The sequence below is a fragment of the Thalassophryne amazonica genome, chromosome 2 (genome assembly GCF_902500255.1).
Source record: "Thalassophryne amazonica chromosome 2, fThaAma1.1, whole genome shotgun sequence".
Classification (NCBI taxonomy): Eukaryota; Metazoa; Chordata; class Actinopteri; order Batrachoidiformes; family Batrachoididae; genus Thalassophryne; species Thalassophryne amazonica.
Window position 1 is genome coordinate 39,487,951 of NC_047104.1, and position 18,468 is coordinate 39,506,418.

General features: G+C 45.4%; 1 protein-coding gene across 1 annotated transcript in view; it reads right to left on the bottom strand.

Moving 5' to 3' along the window:
• Nucleotides 1-18,468, bottom strand: part of abcc12 (ATP-binding cassette, sub-family C (CFTR/MRP), member 12) — a 133,078-nt gene that overhangs the window by 34,726 nt on the left and 79,884 nt on the right. Inside the window, 2 exon segments of the mRNA XM_034162832.1 lie at nt 2,359-2,409; nt 12,727-12,811. Of these exon segments, the coding sequence (XP_034018723.1) occupies nt 2,359-2,409; nt 12,727-12,811 (136 nt within the window).

The window sequence follows — 18,468 nt, forward strand, 5'->3', positions numbered from 1 at the left end:
GTGAAGGGCATCTGGTGTAACAGTATATCTTCCCCTCTTCCCCCTTGATATCTTCCCCCCTGGGGGGGAGTTGTTCTAGAATATCTTACCCCCCCTTGGATATCTACCCCCCCCCCTGCATAGCAAGTCTACTGTAGTAGGATGAAATCACACATTTCATCCTCCATTCTGAATTGTTTGACTCCTTTTTTGTGTAAATTCTCTCAATTATTATTTGACCTCCCCCCTTATGATTGCTGAGTGTGTAAGATATCCAGGTCAGGATATCTTACTCCCAGACCTGTAAAGCAAGTCTGCTGTAGCATTGTCACCCATTTCATCCTACCCACATTTATACATAGCTGAAACAATGGAAAACATTTTCATCCTCCATAAAGAAGACACTGACCCCTTTTTGTGTAAATTCTATTAATTCACATCTATAATTTCTTCCCTGCTCATGTATTATTTGACCTCCCCACTTATGATTGGGTAGGGGGTAAGATATCCTGAACAGGCACTTGACCCAATCAGACCTGAGCAAAAGGAAAGCAAATGTATATCAAATGTCCAGTTGAAGCATAGCTGATTAGTAAGAAACAGTATTTTGCCAAGCTCAATACTCTGCAGATGCGGTCCATTACTCAGTGCGATGCACGTGGAGCAGATGTGTGGAAAAAATAGTCCAACAGTTTAAGCACAATGTTTCTCATTGTTCAATTGCAAAGAATTTATGGATTCCATCATCTACAGTCCATAATATAATCAGAAGTTTCAGAGAATCTGGAGAACTTTCTACATGTAAGTGGCAAGGCCAAAATCCAACAATGAATGCCCGTGACCTTCAATCCCTCAGGCGGCACTGCATTAAAAACTGACATTGTGTAAAGAATCTTACCGCGTGGGCTCAGGAACATTGTCAGTTAACACAGTTCGTCACTACATCTACAAGTGCAAGTTAAAACTCTACCATGCAAAGCAAAAGCCATACATCAACAACATCCAGAAACACCGCTGCCTTCTCTGGGCCCGAGCTCATTTGAAATGGACAGATGCAAAGTGGAACAGTGTGCTGTGGTCTGATGAGTCCACATTTCAAATTGTTTTTGGAAATCATGGACGTCGTGTCCTCCGGACAAAAGAGAAAAAAGACCATCCAGATTGTTACCAGCACAAAGTTCAAAAGCCAGCATCTGTGATGGTATGGGGTTGTGTTAGTGTCCATGGCATGGGCAATTTACACATCTGTGATGGCACCATTAATGCTGAAAGGTACATCCAGGTTTTGGAGAAACACATGCTGCCATCCAAGCAATGTCTTTTTCAGGGACGTCCCTGCTTATTTCAGCAAGACAATGCCAAGCCACATTCTGCACGTCTTACAACAGCGTGGCTTCGCAGTAAAAGAGTGTGGGTACTAGACTGGCGGAGACCCTGGACTGTTGTTCCATTTCAAAATGATCAAATATTTGCACAAAAACAATAAAGTTTATCAGTTTGAACATTAAATATCTTGTCTTTGTGGTGTATTCAATTGAATATATCTATGTTGAAGAGGATTTGCAAATCATTGTATTCTGTTTTTATTTACATTTTACACATGTCCCAACTTCATTGGAACTGGGGTTGTATCAATATGAAGCTCAGTAGCTGGAACAGAAAACCAGAACTCAGTAATGCCCATTTCTTTGCTAAATGGTGTGATCAAGTGATTCCACATATGGGACATGGACATCAGTTGGGCCCTAAGAGGTCATGAAAAATAAATAAAAACACCTTTGATTTTCAATTTTGTAATAAAGATTAAAATTGTCCAAAAGTATTTGTTTATTTTTAAACTGTAAATCAGAAATAATAAAACAAGTATATGATTTAAATGAAGTGTTACTCTTCATTTATCTGACTTAGTTTATCATAATGTATGGAAATACTTCAGACATACAATCTAATTTCAGTTGCAGGTAATTTATTTATTTTATTTTAGTGTTGACAAAATTGTCCAACACGACTTTAGCTGTCAAACCACTGAGGATGCACTGTACCAACTTTAATTATGTGCACAATTTAGGTGCTCCGTAAGTGTGTGCGAGGGCACACCACACACACACACACACACACACTTGTTGTTTTTTTTATTCTGCTGTATGAATGCTACAAAAAATGCCAGTTTTACGTGATTAGATTTTTCATTTTGATCCTCTGTTTTGGGGGAGTTAAGGACCTTTTGGGTAAGTTCAGCTCAGACCTCCTGATCCAAACATTGGTTTTGGATCTTGGCTGAGGTATGTGCTCTAATGTGTTCTGTTGGAGTTATATACGGAGCCCAGGCTGGCCCCAAAACATCACAATTTGATATCTTAATAAATTCTGTTTACTCACATTTGTGGTCAGAAAGCGTGCCATCATCCAACTCATCTGACATATCAAACACTGAAAAGAAGAAGAAAAATGATCATTTTGTATTCCATACTGGTGGTGTACAGCAAGGGTTTTCAAACTGTAAGGTGCGGGGGGCACCTCACAGGGTTCTTCGGGGGGTGCACAAGGGATGGGTATCATGAACTGGTTATTTGCGAGAATTGTTAAGAAATTATTCCATCCACCGCCATCAATAGCCTTTTTGCTTAACGATTCCCTTATGCTACGTTTACACATACCGATGACAAGTCACGCATGCCATGAAGTACACATTCTTGGCCGCTGATCACGAATGTGATGATTCGGGGCAGAGGCGTCAGGTGTCCTCAGGAACTGCTGCAACCTGTTACCACAGGTTACGATTAATGGCACGTGTTGCTGGAGAATTATCAGGAACCATTACGCGCGGTCAAGAATACTGTTCCGCGTTGTTGCACGCTATTGCGCATAACAAAGCATCATTAAGTTCTGTCACGTTGTGAACGAGGTGAATTAATAATTCATAATTAATTTTATTGTGTAAAATATGTATATACATGATTGCATATAATGACACATCATAACAAATCATAACATTCAATAAAAACAGCTATTAACAATTAAAATCTGGTGGCATTCATTATACTATAATACAGATCATAATTTGCTTTAAAAATATCTGTACTTGAGGATAAGACCACTTCAGGTGGCAAACTATTCCAGATCTTTACTGCTCAGTTACTAAATAATTCTTTCCTCACATTTAATCTAGATCTATTAACTTCCAAGCACAATTCATGACCTCTAAGGCCAGTATACCTTCTCAATTCAAAAAATACAGTGGGGTCAACATTCTCAAAGCCATGCAAAATTTTGTATATTTCAATCAAATCACCTTGAGTTTGTCTGTCTTCAAGACTTGTGAGACCAAGTTGCAAGAGCCTATCCTCATAAAACAAATTTTTAAATTCTGGAACCAACTTAGTGGCCCTTCTCTGTACTTTCTCTAAAATATTTTTGTCTTTCTGCAAATATGGTGACCATGCCTGCACACAATATTCAAGGTGAGGATGAACAAACGTTTTGTATAAAAGAAGAAAGGAGTCTTTGTCAATAAACAGAAAGGCCCTTTTTATCATCCCAAGAATTCTACTGGCCTTAGCTGCCGCAAGAGCAATGTGGCGGGAAAAGGATAAGTCCTTAGAAATCAACACTCCTAGGTCTCTTTCTTCTGAAACCGCTTCTAATTGTTTTTCATTCATAAAATAATTGTAACATGGATTTTTTTTCTACCAATATGGAGAACTTTACATTTTCCTTCATTAAACCCAAGTAACCATTCTTCAGACCAAGCCATGAGACTATCTATGTCTGACTGGAGGTCTTCCCCATCAGCTAAAGAAAGGATGGGGTGATACACCTTCGTGTCATCGGCGAAAATTTTACAATTTGACTTTATTGCACATGGCAAATCATTAATAAAAAGCAAAAACAATATCGGCCCTATGACCGATCCCTGGGGGACACCACTGGTGACCTTCATCCAAGAGGACTTCACACCATTCATACAACCTCTCTGTTCCCTGTCACTTAAGAAATTTTCTATCCAATTACAAAGTCTTCCTTCTATACCATACTTTCGCAGTTTATAAATGAGTCTGGCACTCGGCACAGAGTCAAATACTTTTCAAAAATCGAGATACAGGGCGTCAAAGAGTAAGCCCTCGTCATACATTTGCGTCCATTCTTCAAGAGTAACAAGTAAATTAGTGAGACAGGATCTGCCCCTTCGAAAACCATGCTGATTTTTCGAGAGCACTTTTTCTATAAAGATTACAAGCTTATCTCGAATGATTTTTTCACATAATTTGCAAACCTGTGATGTCAGACTCACAGGCCTGTAATTACCTGTTATGGTCTTTTCACCTTTCTTGAAAATTGGGGTCACATTGGCCCTCATCCAAGTGTCAGGAAGTCTACATTGGTCAAAAGATTGTCTAAGAACTAAGAACTCGAGGATGTATTTCGTCTGGACCCATCGTCTTATTAGCATTCATCTGAAGCAACAACTTTTTCACGTCTTCAGGTGAGAAAAATATGTCATCTAAAACATGATGTTCAACAATTTGACCATAAAAATTAAAGGGATCACATACTGTTTCGCCATAAATACATTTCATAAAATCATTAAACCAGATCAGGCTTTTATCTTCTTCATTCACAAAGACCGACTGGAAAAAGCGATTTAACTCAACAGCAATTTCTTCATCATTATCAATAATCATGCCATATTCATTTTTCAATTTTTCGATAGTAAACCTGTTTTTAGTCCTATTAGGCTGTACAACCTCTCACGTCCTGAACGCGAATCAGTGGAGACCTACATTCGGGACTCTTTAGCTGCCGGGTTGATCTGGAACTCCACCTCCCCGATGGGTGCTGGTTTCTTTTTTGTGGGCAAGAAAGACGGCGGACTCCGTCCATGCATTGACTACAGAGGGCTGAACGAAATTACGGTTCGCAACCGATACCCGTTACCTCTGTTAGATTCAGTGTTCACGCCCTTGCATGGAGCCCAAATTTTCACAAAATTGGATCTTAGGAATGCATATCACCTGGTTCGGATCCGGAAGGGAGACGAGTGGAAGACGGCATTTAACACCCCGTTAGGTCACTTTGAGTACCTGGTCATGCCGTTCGGCCTCACCAATACGCCCACGACGTTCCAAGCTTTGGTTAATGACGTCTTGCGGGACTTCCTGCATCGGTTCGTCTTCGTATACCTAGACGATATTCTCATCTTCTCCCCAGATCCTGAGACTCATGTGAAGCATGTACGTCAGGTCCTGCAGCGGTTGTTGGAGAACCGGTTGTTTGTGAAGGGCGAGAAGTGCGAGTTCCATCACACTTCTTTGTCCTTCCTGGGGTTCATAATCTCCTCCAACTCCATCGCCCCTGATCCAGCCAAGGTTGCGTTGGTGAGAGATTGGCCCCAACCGACAAGTCATAGGAAATTGCAGCAGTTCCTCGGCTTTGCAAATTTCTACTGGAGGTTCATAAAGGGCTATAGCCAGGTAGTTAGCCCCCTGATGGCCCTAACCTCCACTAAAGTCCCCTTCACCTGGTCGGATCGGTGCGAAGCCGCGTTTAGGGAGTTGAAACGCCGGTTCTCGACTGCACCAGTTCTGGTGCAGCCCGATCCCAATCGCCAGTTTATAGTTGAAGTGGATGCCTCTGACTCAGGGATAGGAGCCGTGCTGTCCCAGAGTGGGGAGTCCGACAAGGTCCTCCATCCTTGTTGACCCCGGTTGAAAGGAACTATGACGTCGGCAATCGGGATCTTCTGGCGGTGAAAGAGGCCCTTGAGGAGTGGAGACACCTGTTGGAGAGAGCTGCGGTGCCATTTACGGTTTTCATGGACCATCGGAACCTGGAATACATCCGGACTGCTAAGTGTCTGAACCCCAGGGAAGCCCGTTGGTCATTGTTCTTCGGTCGGTTTGACTTCCAAATCACGTATCGCCCCGGGACCAAGAACCAACGGTCCGATGCACTGTCCCGGGTGCATGAAGAGGAGGTCAAGCCAGAGCTGTCGGATCCACCTGACACCATCATCCCCGAGTCCACTGTCATTGCAACCTTCACCTGGGACGTGGAGAAGACCGTCCGGGAGGCCCTGACATGACACCCGGATCCCGGCAATGGACCTAAGAACAAGCTGTACGTCCCACCAGAGGCCAGAGCTGCAGTCTTGGACTTCTGTCATGGTTCCAAGCTCTCCTGCCACCCAGGGGTGCGAAGAACCATGGCAGTGGTCCGGCAGCGCTTCTGGTGGGCGTCGATGGAAGCCGACGTCCGGGAATACGTCCAGGCCTGCACCACCTGCGCCAGGGGCAAGGCAGTACATAAAAAGGAACAAGGACTCCTCCAGCCGCTGCCCGTGCCTCGTTGCCCCTGGTCCCACGTAGGCCTGGACTTTGTCACGGGTCACCCTGCGTCCCAGGGTATGACCACCATCCTGACGATAGTGGACTGGTTCTCCAAGGCGGCCCACTTCGTGGCCCTCCCGAAGCTCCCGACGGCCCAGGAGACTGCAGACCTCCTGGTCCACCATGTCGTGCGTCTGCATGGTATCCCGATGAACATCGTATCGGATCGTGGTCCCCAGTTCTCCTCGCAAGTCTGGAGGAGTTTCTGTAGGGAACTGGGGGCCACCGTGAGCCTTTCCTCCGGGTACCACCCGCAAACCAACGGACAGGCAGAGCGGGCCAACCAAGAACTGGAACAGGCCCTCCGCTGTGTAACCTCCGTGCACCTGACGGCCTGGAGTACCCATCTGGCCTGGATCGAGTACGCACACAACAGCCAGATATCATCAGCGACCGGCCTCTCCCCGTTCGAGGTGTGTTTGGGGTACCAGCCCCCATTGTTCCCAGTCGTGGAGGGAGAGGTCAGGGCCCCCTCAGTCCAGGCCCATCTCAGGAAGTGCCGTCGGGTGTGGCACACTGCCCGCTCTGCCCTGCTTAAAGCCCGGACGAGGGCTAAGGACCATGCAGACCGCCGGCGTACCCCGGCCCCTGCATACCAGCCCGGGCAGGACGTGTGGCTTTCCACCAAGGACATACCACTACAGGTTGAATCGCAGAAGCTCAAGGACCGCTATATCGGACCCTTCCCTATCATCAAGGTCCTCAGCCCTGCCGCAGTGAAGCTGAAGCTGCCGGCTTCACTGCGGATACACCCTGTTTTTCATGTCTCACGGATCAAGCCTCACCACACCTCATCCCTCTGCACCTCCGGACCGGAGCCGCCTCCTGCCCGGATCATCGACGGGGAGCCCGCATGGACAGTACGCCGGCTCCTGGACGTCCGTCGAAAGGGCTGGGGATTCCAGTATCTGGTGGACTGGGAGGGTTATGGACCCGAAGTGCGCTCCTGGGTGAAGAGGAGCTTCATGTTGGACCGGGCCCTCCTGACCGATTTCTACGACCGCCATCCCGACAAGCCTGGTCGGGCGCCAGGAGGCACCCATTGGGGGGGAGTCCTGTTGTGTGGGCCGCCAGAAGAGGAGGTACTGCTGGCCCAACACCAGGGGGCGCCCTGCCTGTAGGCGGGCTTCAGGCACCAGAGGGCGCAGTCGCCACCAGGAGCACCAGGAGCCCGGAGCTGACAGTTGTCGGTCATCACGTCATCACCACCTCATCCATAAAAGCCTGGCAGTGACACCACATCCCTGCCGAGAAATCAGCTTACCTGACAGGTAACCTCTCAGCCGTTTTCTGTGCCGTACGCACATAATTACTTCTGAACGTTTTGCAGTCGTAGCCTTCTGTCATTTACAGCTTGGAGCTGGTTTGTAGGAATTTGGAGGAGTTGGCGATCCCACTCCTAAATTTCTTAAGTGTTACAGTAGGCACTGCACGCACTGTGTTTTCCTGCTACCTGGGAGTGGAGGACTTATCCCTCAGGAAAGGAACTGTGAGTTTACTGACTGTTGCTGGGTGTTAACACACCCACATAACCTGTTTGTGCTTCCTGCCAGCAGTACCCGATCCGACAGCTGGAGGCAGTGGCCACCTGGGGACTCAGGACTTGGCGGCTCCGGTGTGTTGCAGGTCTCTGCTGGCAGTGGACATCGTGTGGGGCCCGGCTCTTCTCTGGACAGGCTTCTCCTATCCTCGAGCCTGCCCACACATCACCTGTTGTTCAATTGACTGTTACCTAAAAGTAGTATCTGTATTCCATTGTGCACATTTTCACAATATTAAATTGTTATCTTTTGGCATTTTCATTGTCCATTCATTTACGCCCCCTGTTGTGGGTCCATGTCACTACACTTTCCCAACACCTTTAGAGCGGTCATTGTTTTTGAGGGTGTTTTATTGTGAAAATGATCACTTCTTTATGTTGAATAAAGACCCTGTAGCGGGTCTGTAATCAACTACTTCTGTAACGGCTCCGCTTCGAATCTTGAACCAACGAAGCAGTGATCAGACTCGCTGCTTCATTGGTTCACTGCTTCGCTGCTTTTTAGAGCGCAAGTCCGCTTCTTAATGGCCCAGTCACATGGCCTTAACGAAGGGCAACGAAGCCCTGATGAAACAAGAAATTTGGACTTTCGTTGGCATCGTTTAGCCTTTGTGCAGCTTCGTTCCTGTAGCTGGCGCTTGTCAGGATTTTTAAACTGTTGACAAATTTGAACGAAGGGCAACGAAAACCTCAATTCATCCGTGTTTCGTTTTGCTTTCGTTCATGATGTTTTTTAATTGTTTGTTTAGTTTTTGTAACGTTAGTGTTCAGTTTGACTTCATTCGATCAGCTGAATGTTTTCACACAGTGCAGAAGCCGGTTTGTGAGCGCTGAAGCTGCTGCTGCGTTCATGTACCATCGGAAATTACAGGGCAAACTCAGCCTGTTTGCTTGGATTTTTTTTATCTGGGTGGGGGGGTCAGCTTCAATGGGCTCAGGCACCTTGTATCGGCCAGAATTAATCTTTTGTGTGGATACAATTAATTATTTTGCCAAAGCAACTGCTGAATTTGAAACACAAAAGTTGTCTAATTTCCGACGATACTTGAACGCAGCATCAGCGGCAGCAGCAGCTCCTGCATGCGCTTATTATTTTATATTAAATATAACAATATGAGTGTAGGAATGACAATCCAGCCGTTATGTACATGTGGCAACAGGTAGATAGTTCAAAAGCTTATATAAAGAGCTGTTCTGGAAGGCAGAATTCACATTGTGGATCAGCTGCAGCTGAAATAACTGCACGAGTCAATGCGCATTCACACGGACTGATCAATTTACTGCTCTGATATATTCAGTCATCTTTACACTTATATTTATTCCCTCTTTTGAAAGTTTTCTGTTATAAATCAAAATATATGGCTTAGAACATAATACAGTGATAGAGCAGTCACCACGGCACACCAGAATTTTTTTTATTTTAATTGGAGTAAGACAGAGCGCGCAGTGTGTTGACAGACAGTGAGGGTTGTGATGATGAAGGAGATGATCCCTCTTCTGTTCTGGACAAGGAACCAGAGCAGGTGGGTCCACCAACGTGCCCAAAGATCTCCACAGCTTCCATTTGCAGTTTCTCCAGGACTCAGGCGCTATGAGCTCCATCCCAGTGTCAAGTCCTGGAGCTCAGAGATGCAGACACACACTGCTCCAGCAGTGGCTCCAGGTGCGTTTCATTTAAAGTATTGAGATCGTTTGCTTCGGTTTTGTTAAGTTCCCCTTTCGTCCCTTTTGCAGTCTTGCTTCGCAGGCTGTTCGGCTCTTTCATCCACCTTTTCTCAACGAATTGTGACTTTTTTTTTATTACTTTTCCCTTCGTTCAGGAATCATCATGTGCCACGTGACTGGGCCATAACCCCTCTCAAAGCCAATTAAAAATGTCAATCGTGAGTCACTTTTGTGCAGATTAAAGTCACTAACTTGGATTCTTGTCTTGTTACAGACAACAAACAAAGTACAACAGACTAAAATGTTTTCTCCTCCCAAAATGAGACATCCTGCATTCTTTATGAATTACATTAATGCTGACCAGTGTTGCCAACTCCTCAGTAAGAAAAGTAGTTATTGGCTCTCCTAAAAGTGGCTAGATGATGTCATCATCTAATTTGTATATTATTTGCATAGTATGATGTCATAACAGATGCTGTAGAAAAAAAAAGCGTTGTGTGAGAGAATATTGTTTGGTAAATTCCCTATTCATAAATTCAGAGTATTGAAAAGGAATTTACATGGACTTTGGGCTGAATTTGATCAATATATCAGCAGTATTAAGCTTATAGACCCTCCCAAATGTCCTAAAACTGTCACACTCTATAAGGAATTTTTAAAAGAGAATTAACGTTAAAGAATCCATTTATTTTTGTTTAATTTATTTTTTATATATCTTTCTATGTAATTTAATCTTATTCTGTGAATATTACTGCCTTTGTTCATTTACTGTTAATGCATTTGCTGAAATAAAATTTTGGAAAAAAAAAAAACTGTGAAAGAGACAAAAAAGTAAGCAAAAATATCTTAATAATATTTAGAACCACAAATAAACTTGATTATTGGTTTGTTTATTTATTTTGCCATTAAAATTGGCTATCACTTCTTAAAATAAAATAACTTCTCAAGGCCAGGGCAGTCACAGGGCAGCAAACGAGATGAAGGCCGAGTGAGTCTGAGTCAAGTTTGCCATTCAATGCAGGAACAGCCTCGGAGCCATCGCTCATACATCTTTGAATGCAGAGGATTGTAGATATCCCTCCACTCAGTACTTTGCAATCAGACTCTGTGGCTTTGCAGCTGCAGCGGAGGTGGGGAGAGCCGCTGCCACTCGATGAGAACAGAGACAACATCAATACGTGCTTTTACATTTGAGCTGCCAAACACCAGAAAAGTCTCCAGTGACGCCAGGAAAAGTAGCTAGATTTGTCGCTAGTTGCTTCTGACAAAATGAGTCGTCAAGCGGGTTTGGAAAGTCACCAGATTTAGTGAGAAAGTCGCCAAGTTGGCAACGCTGATGCTGACGTGCAGCCGGCTGAGCTCAGCTCAGAGGTATGGAGTGACATTCATGTCATTAATGTCTGAAAGGAAATGCTTTTGACAAAAAGTACAGATTTTTATTATTTTTATTTATGTCCAGAGATCAAGGATCCAGTGACCAAATTCATATTTATTTACTTTAAAACTAAATAAAATTTTACTGACAAAAACCTGTAAAGCCTACTTTTAGTAAAATCCACAGGAGGTATTGATAAGGGAATCAGTAAGGAATTGGATCAATAGTCGGAATCAATATCAATAAAAACTTTTCAATACCCATCCCTGAAGTTGAATTATTATATATGTTAAAATGTGTTAGTTATGCCAAAGACATTTAAAAACACACAGAGATGTTCAAATGTTTTTAAATTATGACAAAAGGTAAAACTAGAAGAATAGAAAGTTCTTTAAAAACACACACTTAAAATGTTTGAAAGGTGTGAAATGTGTATAAGAATAGAAAGTTCTTTAAAAACATGTTTAAAATGTTTGAAAAGGGTGTAAAATGTGTACATGCATAGACAGTTCCTTAAAAATGCACAAATACTTTTAAAATGTGTTTAAGATGTGTAAAAGAATAAAAAGAAATACACGAAGATGTTGAAATTGTGTGTATGTGTGTTGTGGGGTGGAGGGGGGCAGCTATTCATTTGTAAACTGAGGGGGGCTCACGCTCCCACACTTTGAAAACCCCTGGTGTACAGCATCATGAACACAGGAAAATTACTGAGAGTACAACCCCAATCGGAAAAAGTTGGAACCGTATCAAAATGCAAATAAAAAAAAAAAACAAGATAATGATATCAGATGAAAGGTATTTCATGCTTTGTGTGCCAACTTCATTTGTTTATTTACATCCATTTCCACATTTAAAATCTGAAACATATTCCAAAAAAGTTGGGACTAGGACAAATTAGGGCTAGTAATGAGGTTAAAAAAAAATTATGCTAGATGTCAATAGGTGACTGTAATGATTTGGTGCAAAAGAAGTACATATGAAAGGCTTTGAGAAACAAAAGGTGTCAAAGGATCTCAAAAAGTGTGTCAATAAATTATTGGAATGTTTAAAAACAAATGTAAGAATAACAGCATTGTGTGTGTTTTTTTTTTACATTTCTATATTGGGCTTACATGTAAGTGTACACAGTGTATGTACATGTATACTATGTAAGTGTACACAGTGTATGTACATGTATACTACCGTATGTAAGTGTATACCGTGTATGTACATGTATAGTATGTAAGCATATACAGTGTAGGTACATGTATACTACCATATGTAAGTGTATACTGTGTTTACTACTGCTACGTTTGGGGAGAACCTGGCTGAAAGTGTAGCTGCAGAAACTGGACCTATACTGGTAACACTGTGAGATAGAGGGTTCTAATAAGGACTCATTTTCAGCAAATCTGGTTCTGGCGTGAAATAGAAACCACATAATTTTGAGTTTTTAAATTATTATTTTACAGTGGAAGTTGGGGTGCTTATGAGGGCTTGTTGAAGTTATGCACTCTAATTTATAGAGTGCACTTCTAGTCAGAAATCACTGGGACGTGTCCTTTGGAAAAGGTCATAATGAACTGTTGGCTTTTAAAGTTATAATATCTAAAATTATAAATCCTCATTACTCTCCAGATGGACTAAAAATTGCCCCTTTTATAGAGGACTAAACCTAAAATCCCCTTTTGGGTCCAACATGTTTGAATTGTCTCAGAGAGCTTTTAGGTTTGATGTCAGTTCAGCCATAAAATATTCACATTTGGATATAAGGAAATGCTGCCCCCGGTTTCACCCACCTGGGTTCAGTATCCCGCTGTCTGTACGATGCCTTAGCTCCACCTCCTCCACTGAAATAGGATTTTCACCTGGTGCCTTGTCCTCCTGGTCACAGTTATATAACAGCGTCACTCAGAATAAACATTTGCAAGAAGTCATTTCCACTGAAAAGTTGATGATAAACCCTGAATCTTTAACTCAGTACACTAAACATTCATGTTTAATAGAAACCTCAGACATTTGTAAACTGTTCCAAACCAGCTTGGAACTACTTGAGCAATAAGGACTTATTCCATAACAAAAATTAACCTCTTCATATTAGAATTATACAGTGCCTTACTGAAGCTTCTGTATTTGTACCCATTAAAATCAGAGATTAAATATTTAACAGCCAACAAATCAAAAAAGAAAACAACACTGATTTTAGATAGATAGATAGATAGATAGATAATTTCCTGCGTGCAGAAAAGTCAACATGCGCAGTTATGGTGCACTGCAGACAGTGATTATAATGTTCGTCTAGTCAACATTACGATGAAAATACCATTCTGACACTTTCCTAATGTGTCACATCATATACTTCATCTGACATACATATATATATATATATATATATATATATATATATATATATATATATATAAAACACACGCCACCACAGTGGAGTGTTTTAAGTCTCGTCTGAAGACCCACTTTTATTCTCTGGCTTTTAGCTCTGCGTGAGTTGTATGGTCCTCTGTTGTCTTTTGGCCCAGTGTTTTATTTATTTATTGATTTATTTATTGTTTTTATGTTTATTTATTAGTATCTGAGTTGGTTTATTGTCTTCTATAGTTTGTATAATTATTTTTCTGTGCAGCACTTTGGAAACTGTTCTGTTGTTTAAATGTGCTATATGAATAAAAGTGGATTGGATTGGATATATATATATATATACGAGGTCTATTAGAAAAGTATCCGACCTTATTATTTTTTTAAAAAACCATATGGATTTGAATCACGTGTGATTACATCAGACATGCTTGAACCCTCGTGGGCATGCGAGAGTTTTTTCACGCCTGTCGGTTACGTCATTCGCCTGTGGGCAGTCTTTGAGTGAGGAGTCACTCACCCTCTCGTCGTTTTTTCATTGTTTAGGAATGGCTCAGAGACTGCTGCTTTGTTTGATAAAATTTTTTTCAAAAACTGTAAGGCACAACTGAGTGGACACCATTCGATAAATTCAGCTGGTTTTTGGTAAAAATTTTAACGGCTGATGAGAGATTTTGGTGTGGTAGTGTCACCATAAGGACGGCCCATGGCACCTGACGACGATCTGCGCTTCGAGGCGGCAGCGTCTCGCCGTTTCAAGTTGAAAACTTCCACATTTCAGGCTCTGTTGACCCAGGCAGTCGTCAGAGAACAGAGAACTTTCAGAAGAAGTCGGCATGAGGAGTTTATTCGGACATTCCATTGTTAACGGACATTTTGTAATGAAAGAACGTGCGGGCAGAGTTGCATGTCGGGCCGGACCCGACCGCGGGGGGTCGCGACAGGAAATCACCTCCGTTGGAAACCTTAATGGGCAAGTTGGAACATGCCCAAGCTGTTAAACAATTTCTCAGTTACTCACTTGTTGAAAGCCATCAAAAGCCGCCTGAATTTTACAAATGGTTTTCAACACGGAGGTGTTTTTCCTGTCGCGGCGCACACAGAATTTGTGCGCACGTCTTTCATTAAAAAATGTCCTTAAACAGTCCTCATGCCGGCCTCTTCTGAATCTTCTCTGTTCTCTCACGACGTCCTGGGTGAATTAAGCCTTAAATTAGGATATTTTCAGGTCGAAACAGGCCGACGACGGCGCCTGGAAGCGCTGCAGGACGTCCCGCTCTGTGGGAAGTCCTTACATCGACAGAATCACCCCATAATCTCTCATCAGCCGTTAAACTTTTCACCGAAAACCAGCTTAATTTCTAGAATAGTGCCCACTCAGATATTCCTCACAGGTCCAGAAAAAATTTTGATAAAGCAATGCGCGCCGTCTCGAGCAGCATGTGAAACAAAGGAATTCAGCCGAGAGGGCGGGACCACATTTCACTCAAGGCCTGCCCACAGGGAAATGACGTCACCGACATGCGTGAAAAAACTCACGCATGCGCATGAGGGTTCAAGCATGATTGGTGGAATCGCACGTGATTCAAATCCATATAGTTAAAAAAAAAATAAAAGGGTCGGTTTATTGTCTAATAGACCTCGTATATATATACGAGGTCTGTCAATAAAGTATAGGTCCTTTTTATTTTTAAACTATATGGATTTCATTCATATGTTTTTACGTCAGACATGCTTGAACCCTCGTGCGCATGTGTGAGTTTTTCCATGCCTGTCGGTGACGTCATTCACTTGTGAGCACTCCTTGTGGGAGGAGTCGTCCAGCCCCTCGTCGGAATTCCTTTGTCTGAGAAGTTGCTGAGAGACTGGCGCTTTGTTTGATCAAAATTTTTTCTAAACCTGTGAGACACATCGAAGTGGACACGGTTCAAAAAATTAAGCTGGTTTTCGGTGAAAATTTTAACGGCTGATGAGAGATTTTGAGGTGATACTGTCGCTTTAAGGACTTCCCACAGTGCGAGACGTCGCGCAGCGCTCTCAGGCGCCGTTGTCAGCCTGTTTCAAGCTGAAAACCTCCACATTTCAGGCTCTATTGATCCAGGACGTCGTGAGAGAACAGAGAAGTTTCAGAAGAAGTCGGTTTCAGCATTTTATCCGGATATTCCACTGTTAAAGGAGATTTTTTTAATGACTGAGTACCTTGATGATCTTAAACGGACCGATATACCGGTCCTGCAGTTTAGGGGAGTCCACTTGAAGGGGAATGTCCTTAGTAGACAACCACACTGCCTGCCCTGGCCGGTACGTAGGGGCCGGGGTCTGCCGACGGTCTGCATGGGCCTTCGTCCTCATCCGGGCCCTCAGCAAGGCAGAACGGGCGGCACGCCACACCCGACGGCACTTCCGTAGGTGGGCCTGGACCGAGGGCACACCGACCTCTCCCTCAACCACCGGAAACAAAGGAGGTTGGTACCCCAGACACACCTCGAAAGGGGAGAGGCCGGTGGCTGACGACACCTGGCTGTTATGGGCATACTCGATCCAGGCCAGATGGGTACTCCAGGCCACCGGGTGCGCGGCTGTCACGCAACGCAGGGCCTGCTCCACCTCCTGATTGGCCCGTTCTGCTTGCCCGTTGGTCTGGGGATGATACCCGGATGAGAGACTCACCGTGGCCCCCAGTTCCCGGCAGAAGCTCCTCCAGACTTGCGAGGAGAACTGGGGACCGCGATCGGAGACGATGTCTGTTGGGATCCCATGCAGCCGGACGACGTGGTGGACCAGGAGGTCCGCTGTCTCCTGGTCCGTCGGGAGCTTCGGGAAGGCCACGAAGTGGGCTGCCTTGGAGAATCGGTCCACTATCGTGAGGATGGTGGTGTTGCCCTGGGACGGTGGGAGGCCCGTGACAAAATCCAGGCCGATGTGGGACCAGGGGCGATGGGGCACGGGCAGCGGCTGGAGCAGTCCCGAAGCCCTGCGATGATCAGCCTTGCCCCTGGCGCAGGTGGTGCAGGCCTGGATATAATCCCGGACGTCGGCCTCTAGGGACGCCCACCAGAAGCGCTGCCGGACAACTGCCACGGTTCTTCGCACCCCTGGATGACAGGAGAGCTTAGAGCCGTGACAGAAGTCCAGGACTGCAGCCCTAGCTTCTGGTGGGACGCAGAGTCTGTTCTTCGGCCCAGTTCCGGGGTCCGGGCTTCGTGCCAGGGCCTCCCGGACGGTTCTCTCTACATCCCAGGTAAGGGTGGCCACGATAGTGGACTCCGGGATGATGGGTTCCGGTGGATCCAACAACTCCGCTTTGACTTCTTCTTCATGTACCCGGGACAAGGCATCCGATCTCTGGTTTTTGGTCCCGGGACGGTAGGTGATCCGGAAGTCAAAACGGCCGAAGAACAGTGACCAGCGGGCTTGCCTGGGGTTCAGCCGCTTGGCGGTCCTGATATACTCCAGGTTCCGGTGGTCAGTGAAAACCGTGAATGGCACGGACGTTCCCTCCAACAGATGTCTCCACTCTTCAAGAGCCTCTTTCACCGCAAGGAGTTCTTGATTGCCGACGTCATAGTTCCGTTCGGCCGGGGTCAACCTGCGGGAAAAATAGGCACACGGGTGAAGGACCTTATCGGTCTTCCCGCTCTGGGAAAGCACAGCTCCTATCCCTGAGTCCGAGGCGTCCACTTCAACCACTAACTGGCGACTAGGATCGGGCTGCACCAGAACGGGTGCAGACGAGAAGCGCCGTTTCAACTCCTTGAACGCGGCATCGCAACGATCCGACCAGGTGAAGGGGACTTTTGGTGAGGTCAGGGCTGTCAGGGGGCTAACTACCTGACTGTAGCCCTTAATGAACCTCCTGTAAAAATTAGCAAAGCCGAGGAACTGTTGCAGCTTCCTACGGCTGGTGGGTTGGGGCCAGTCTCTCACCGCCACGACCTTGGCCGGATCAGGAGTGACGGAGTTAGGGGAGATGATAAACCCCAGGAAGGACAAAGAAGTGCGGTGAAACTCGCACTTCTCGCCCTTCACAAACAGCCGGTTCTCTAATAACCGCTGCAGGACCTGACGTACATGCCGGACATGGGTCTCAGGATCCGGAGAAAAGATGAGTATGTCATCCAGATATACGAAGACGAATCGGTGCAGGAAATCCCGCAAGACATCATTAACCAATGCTTGGAACGTCGCGGGGGCGTTTGTAAGACCGAACGGCATGACCAGGTACTCAAAGTGACCTAACGGGGTGTTAAATGCCGTCTTCCACTCGTCTCCCTTCCGGATCCGAACCAGGTGATACGCATTCCTGAGATCGAGCTTGGTGAACATTTGGGCTCCATGCAGGGGCGTGAACACTGAATCCAACAAGGGCAATGGGTATCGGTTACGAACCGTGATTTCGTTCAGCCCCCTGTAATCAATGCATGGACGTAGTCCGCCATCCTTTTTCCCCACAAAAAAGAAACCTGCACCCATCGGGGAAGTGGAATTCCGGATCAACCCGGCAGCTAAAGAGTCCCGGATGTAGGTCTCCATTGATTCGCGCTCAGGTCGTGAGAGGTTGTACAGCCTGCTGGACGGGAACTCAACGCCTGGAACCAAATCAATGGCACAATCGTACGGACGGTGGGGGGGAAGGGTGAGCGCCAGATCCTTACTGAACACATCCACAAGGTCATGGTACTCCACCGGCACCGTCCGTAGATTGGGCGGGACTCTGACCTCCTCCTTAGCCTGGGAACCGGGAGGAACCGAGGAACCTAAGCATACCCGATGGCAGGTCTCGCTCCACTGCACCACTACCCCGGATGGCCAATCGATCCGGGGATTGTGTTTTAACATCCAGGGGAACCCTAAAATCACACGGGAGGTAGCAGGAGTCACAAAAAACTCGATCTCCTCCTGGTGATTTCCTGACACCACCAGAGTTACTGGTGGTGTCTTATGTGTGATTGGAGGGAGTAGGGAGCCATCTAGTGCCCGCACCTGCACAGGCGAGGTAAGCGCCACCAGAGGGAGCCCTATCTCCCTGGCCCATCTGCTGTCTAACGGATTCCCTTCAGAGCCCGTGTCCACCAGTGCTGGGGCCTTCAGGGTTAAATCCTCATAAAGGATTGTAACTTGGAGTCGTGTGGCAATGTGGGTGTGTCCCACGTGAATGTCTCGGCCCACCC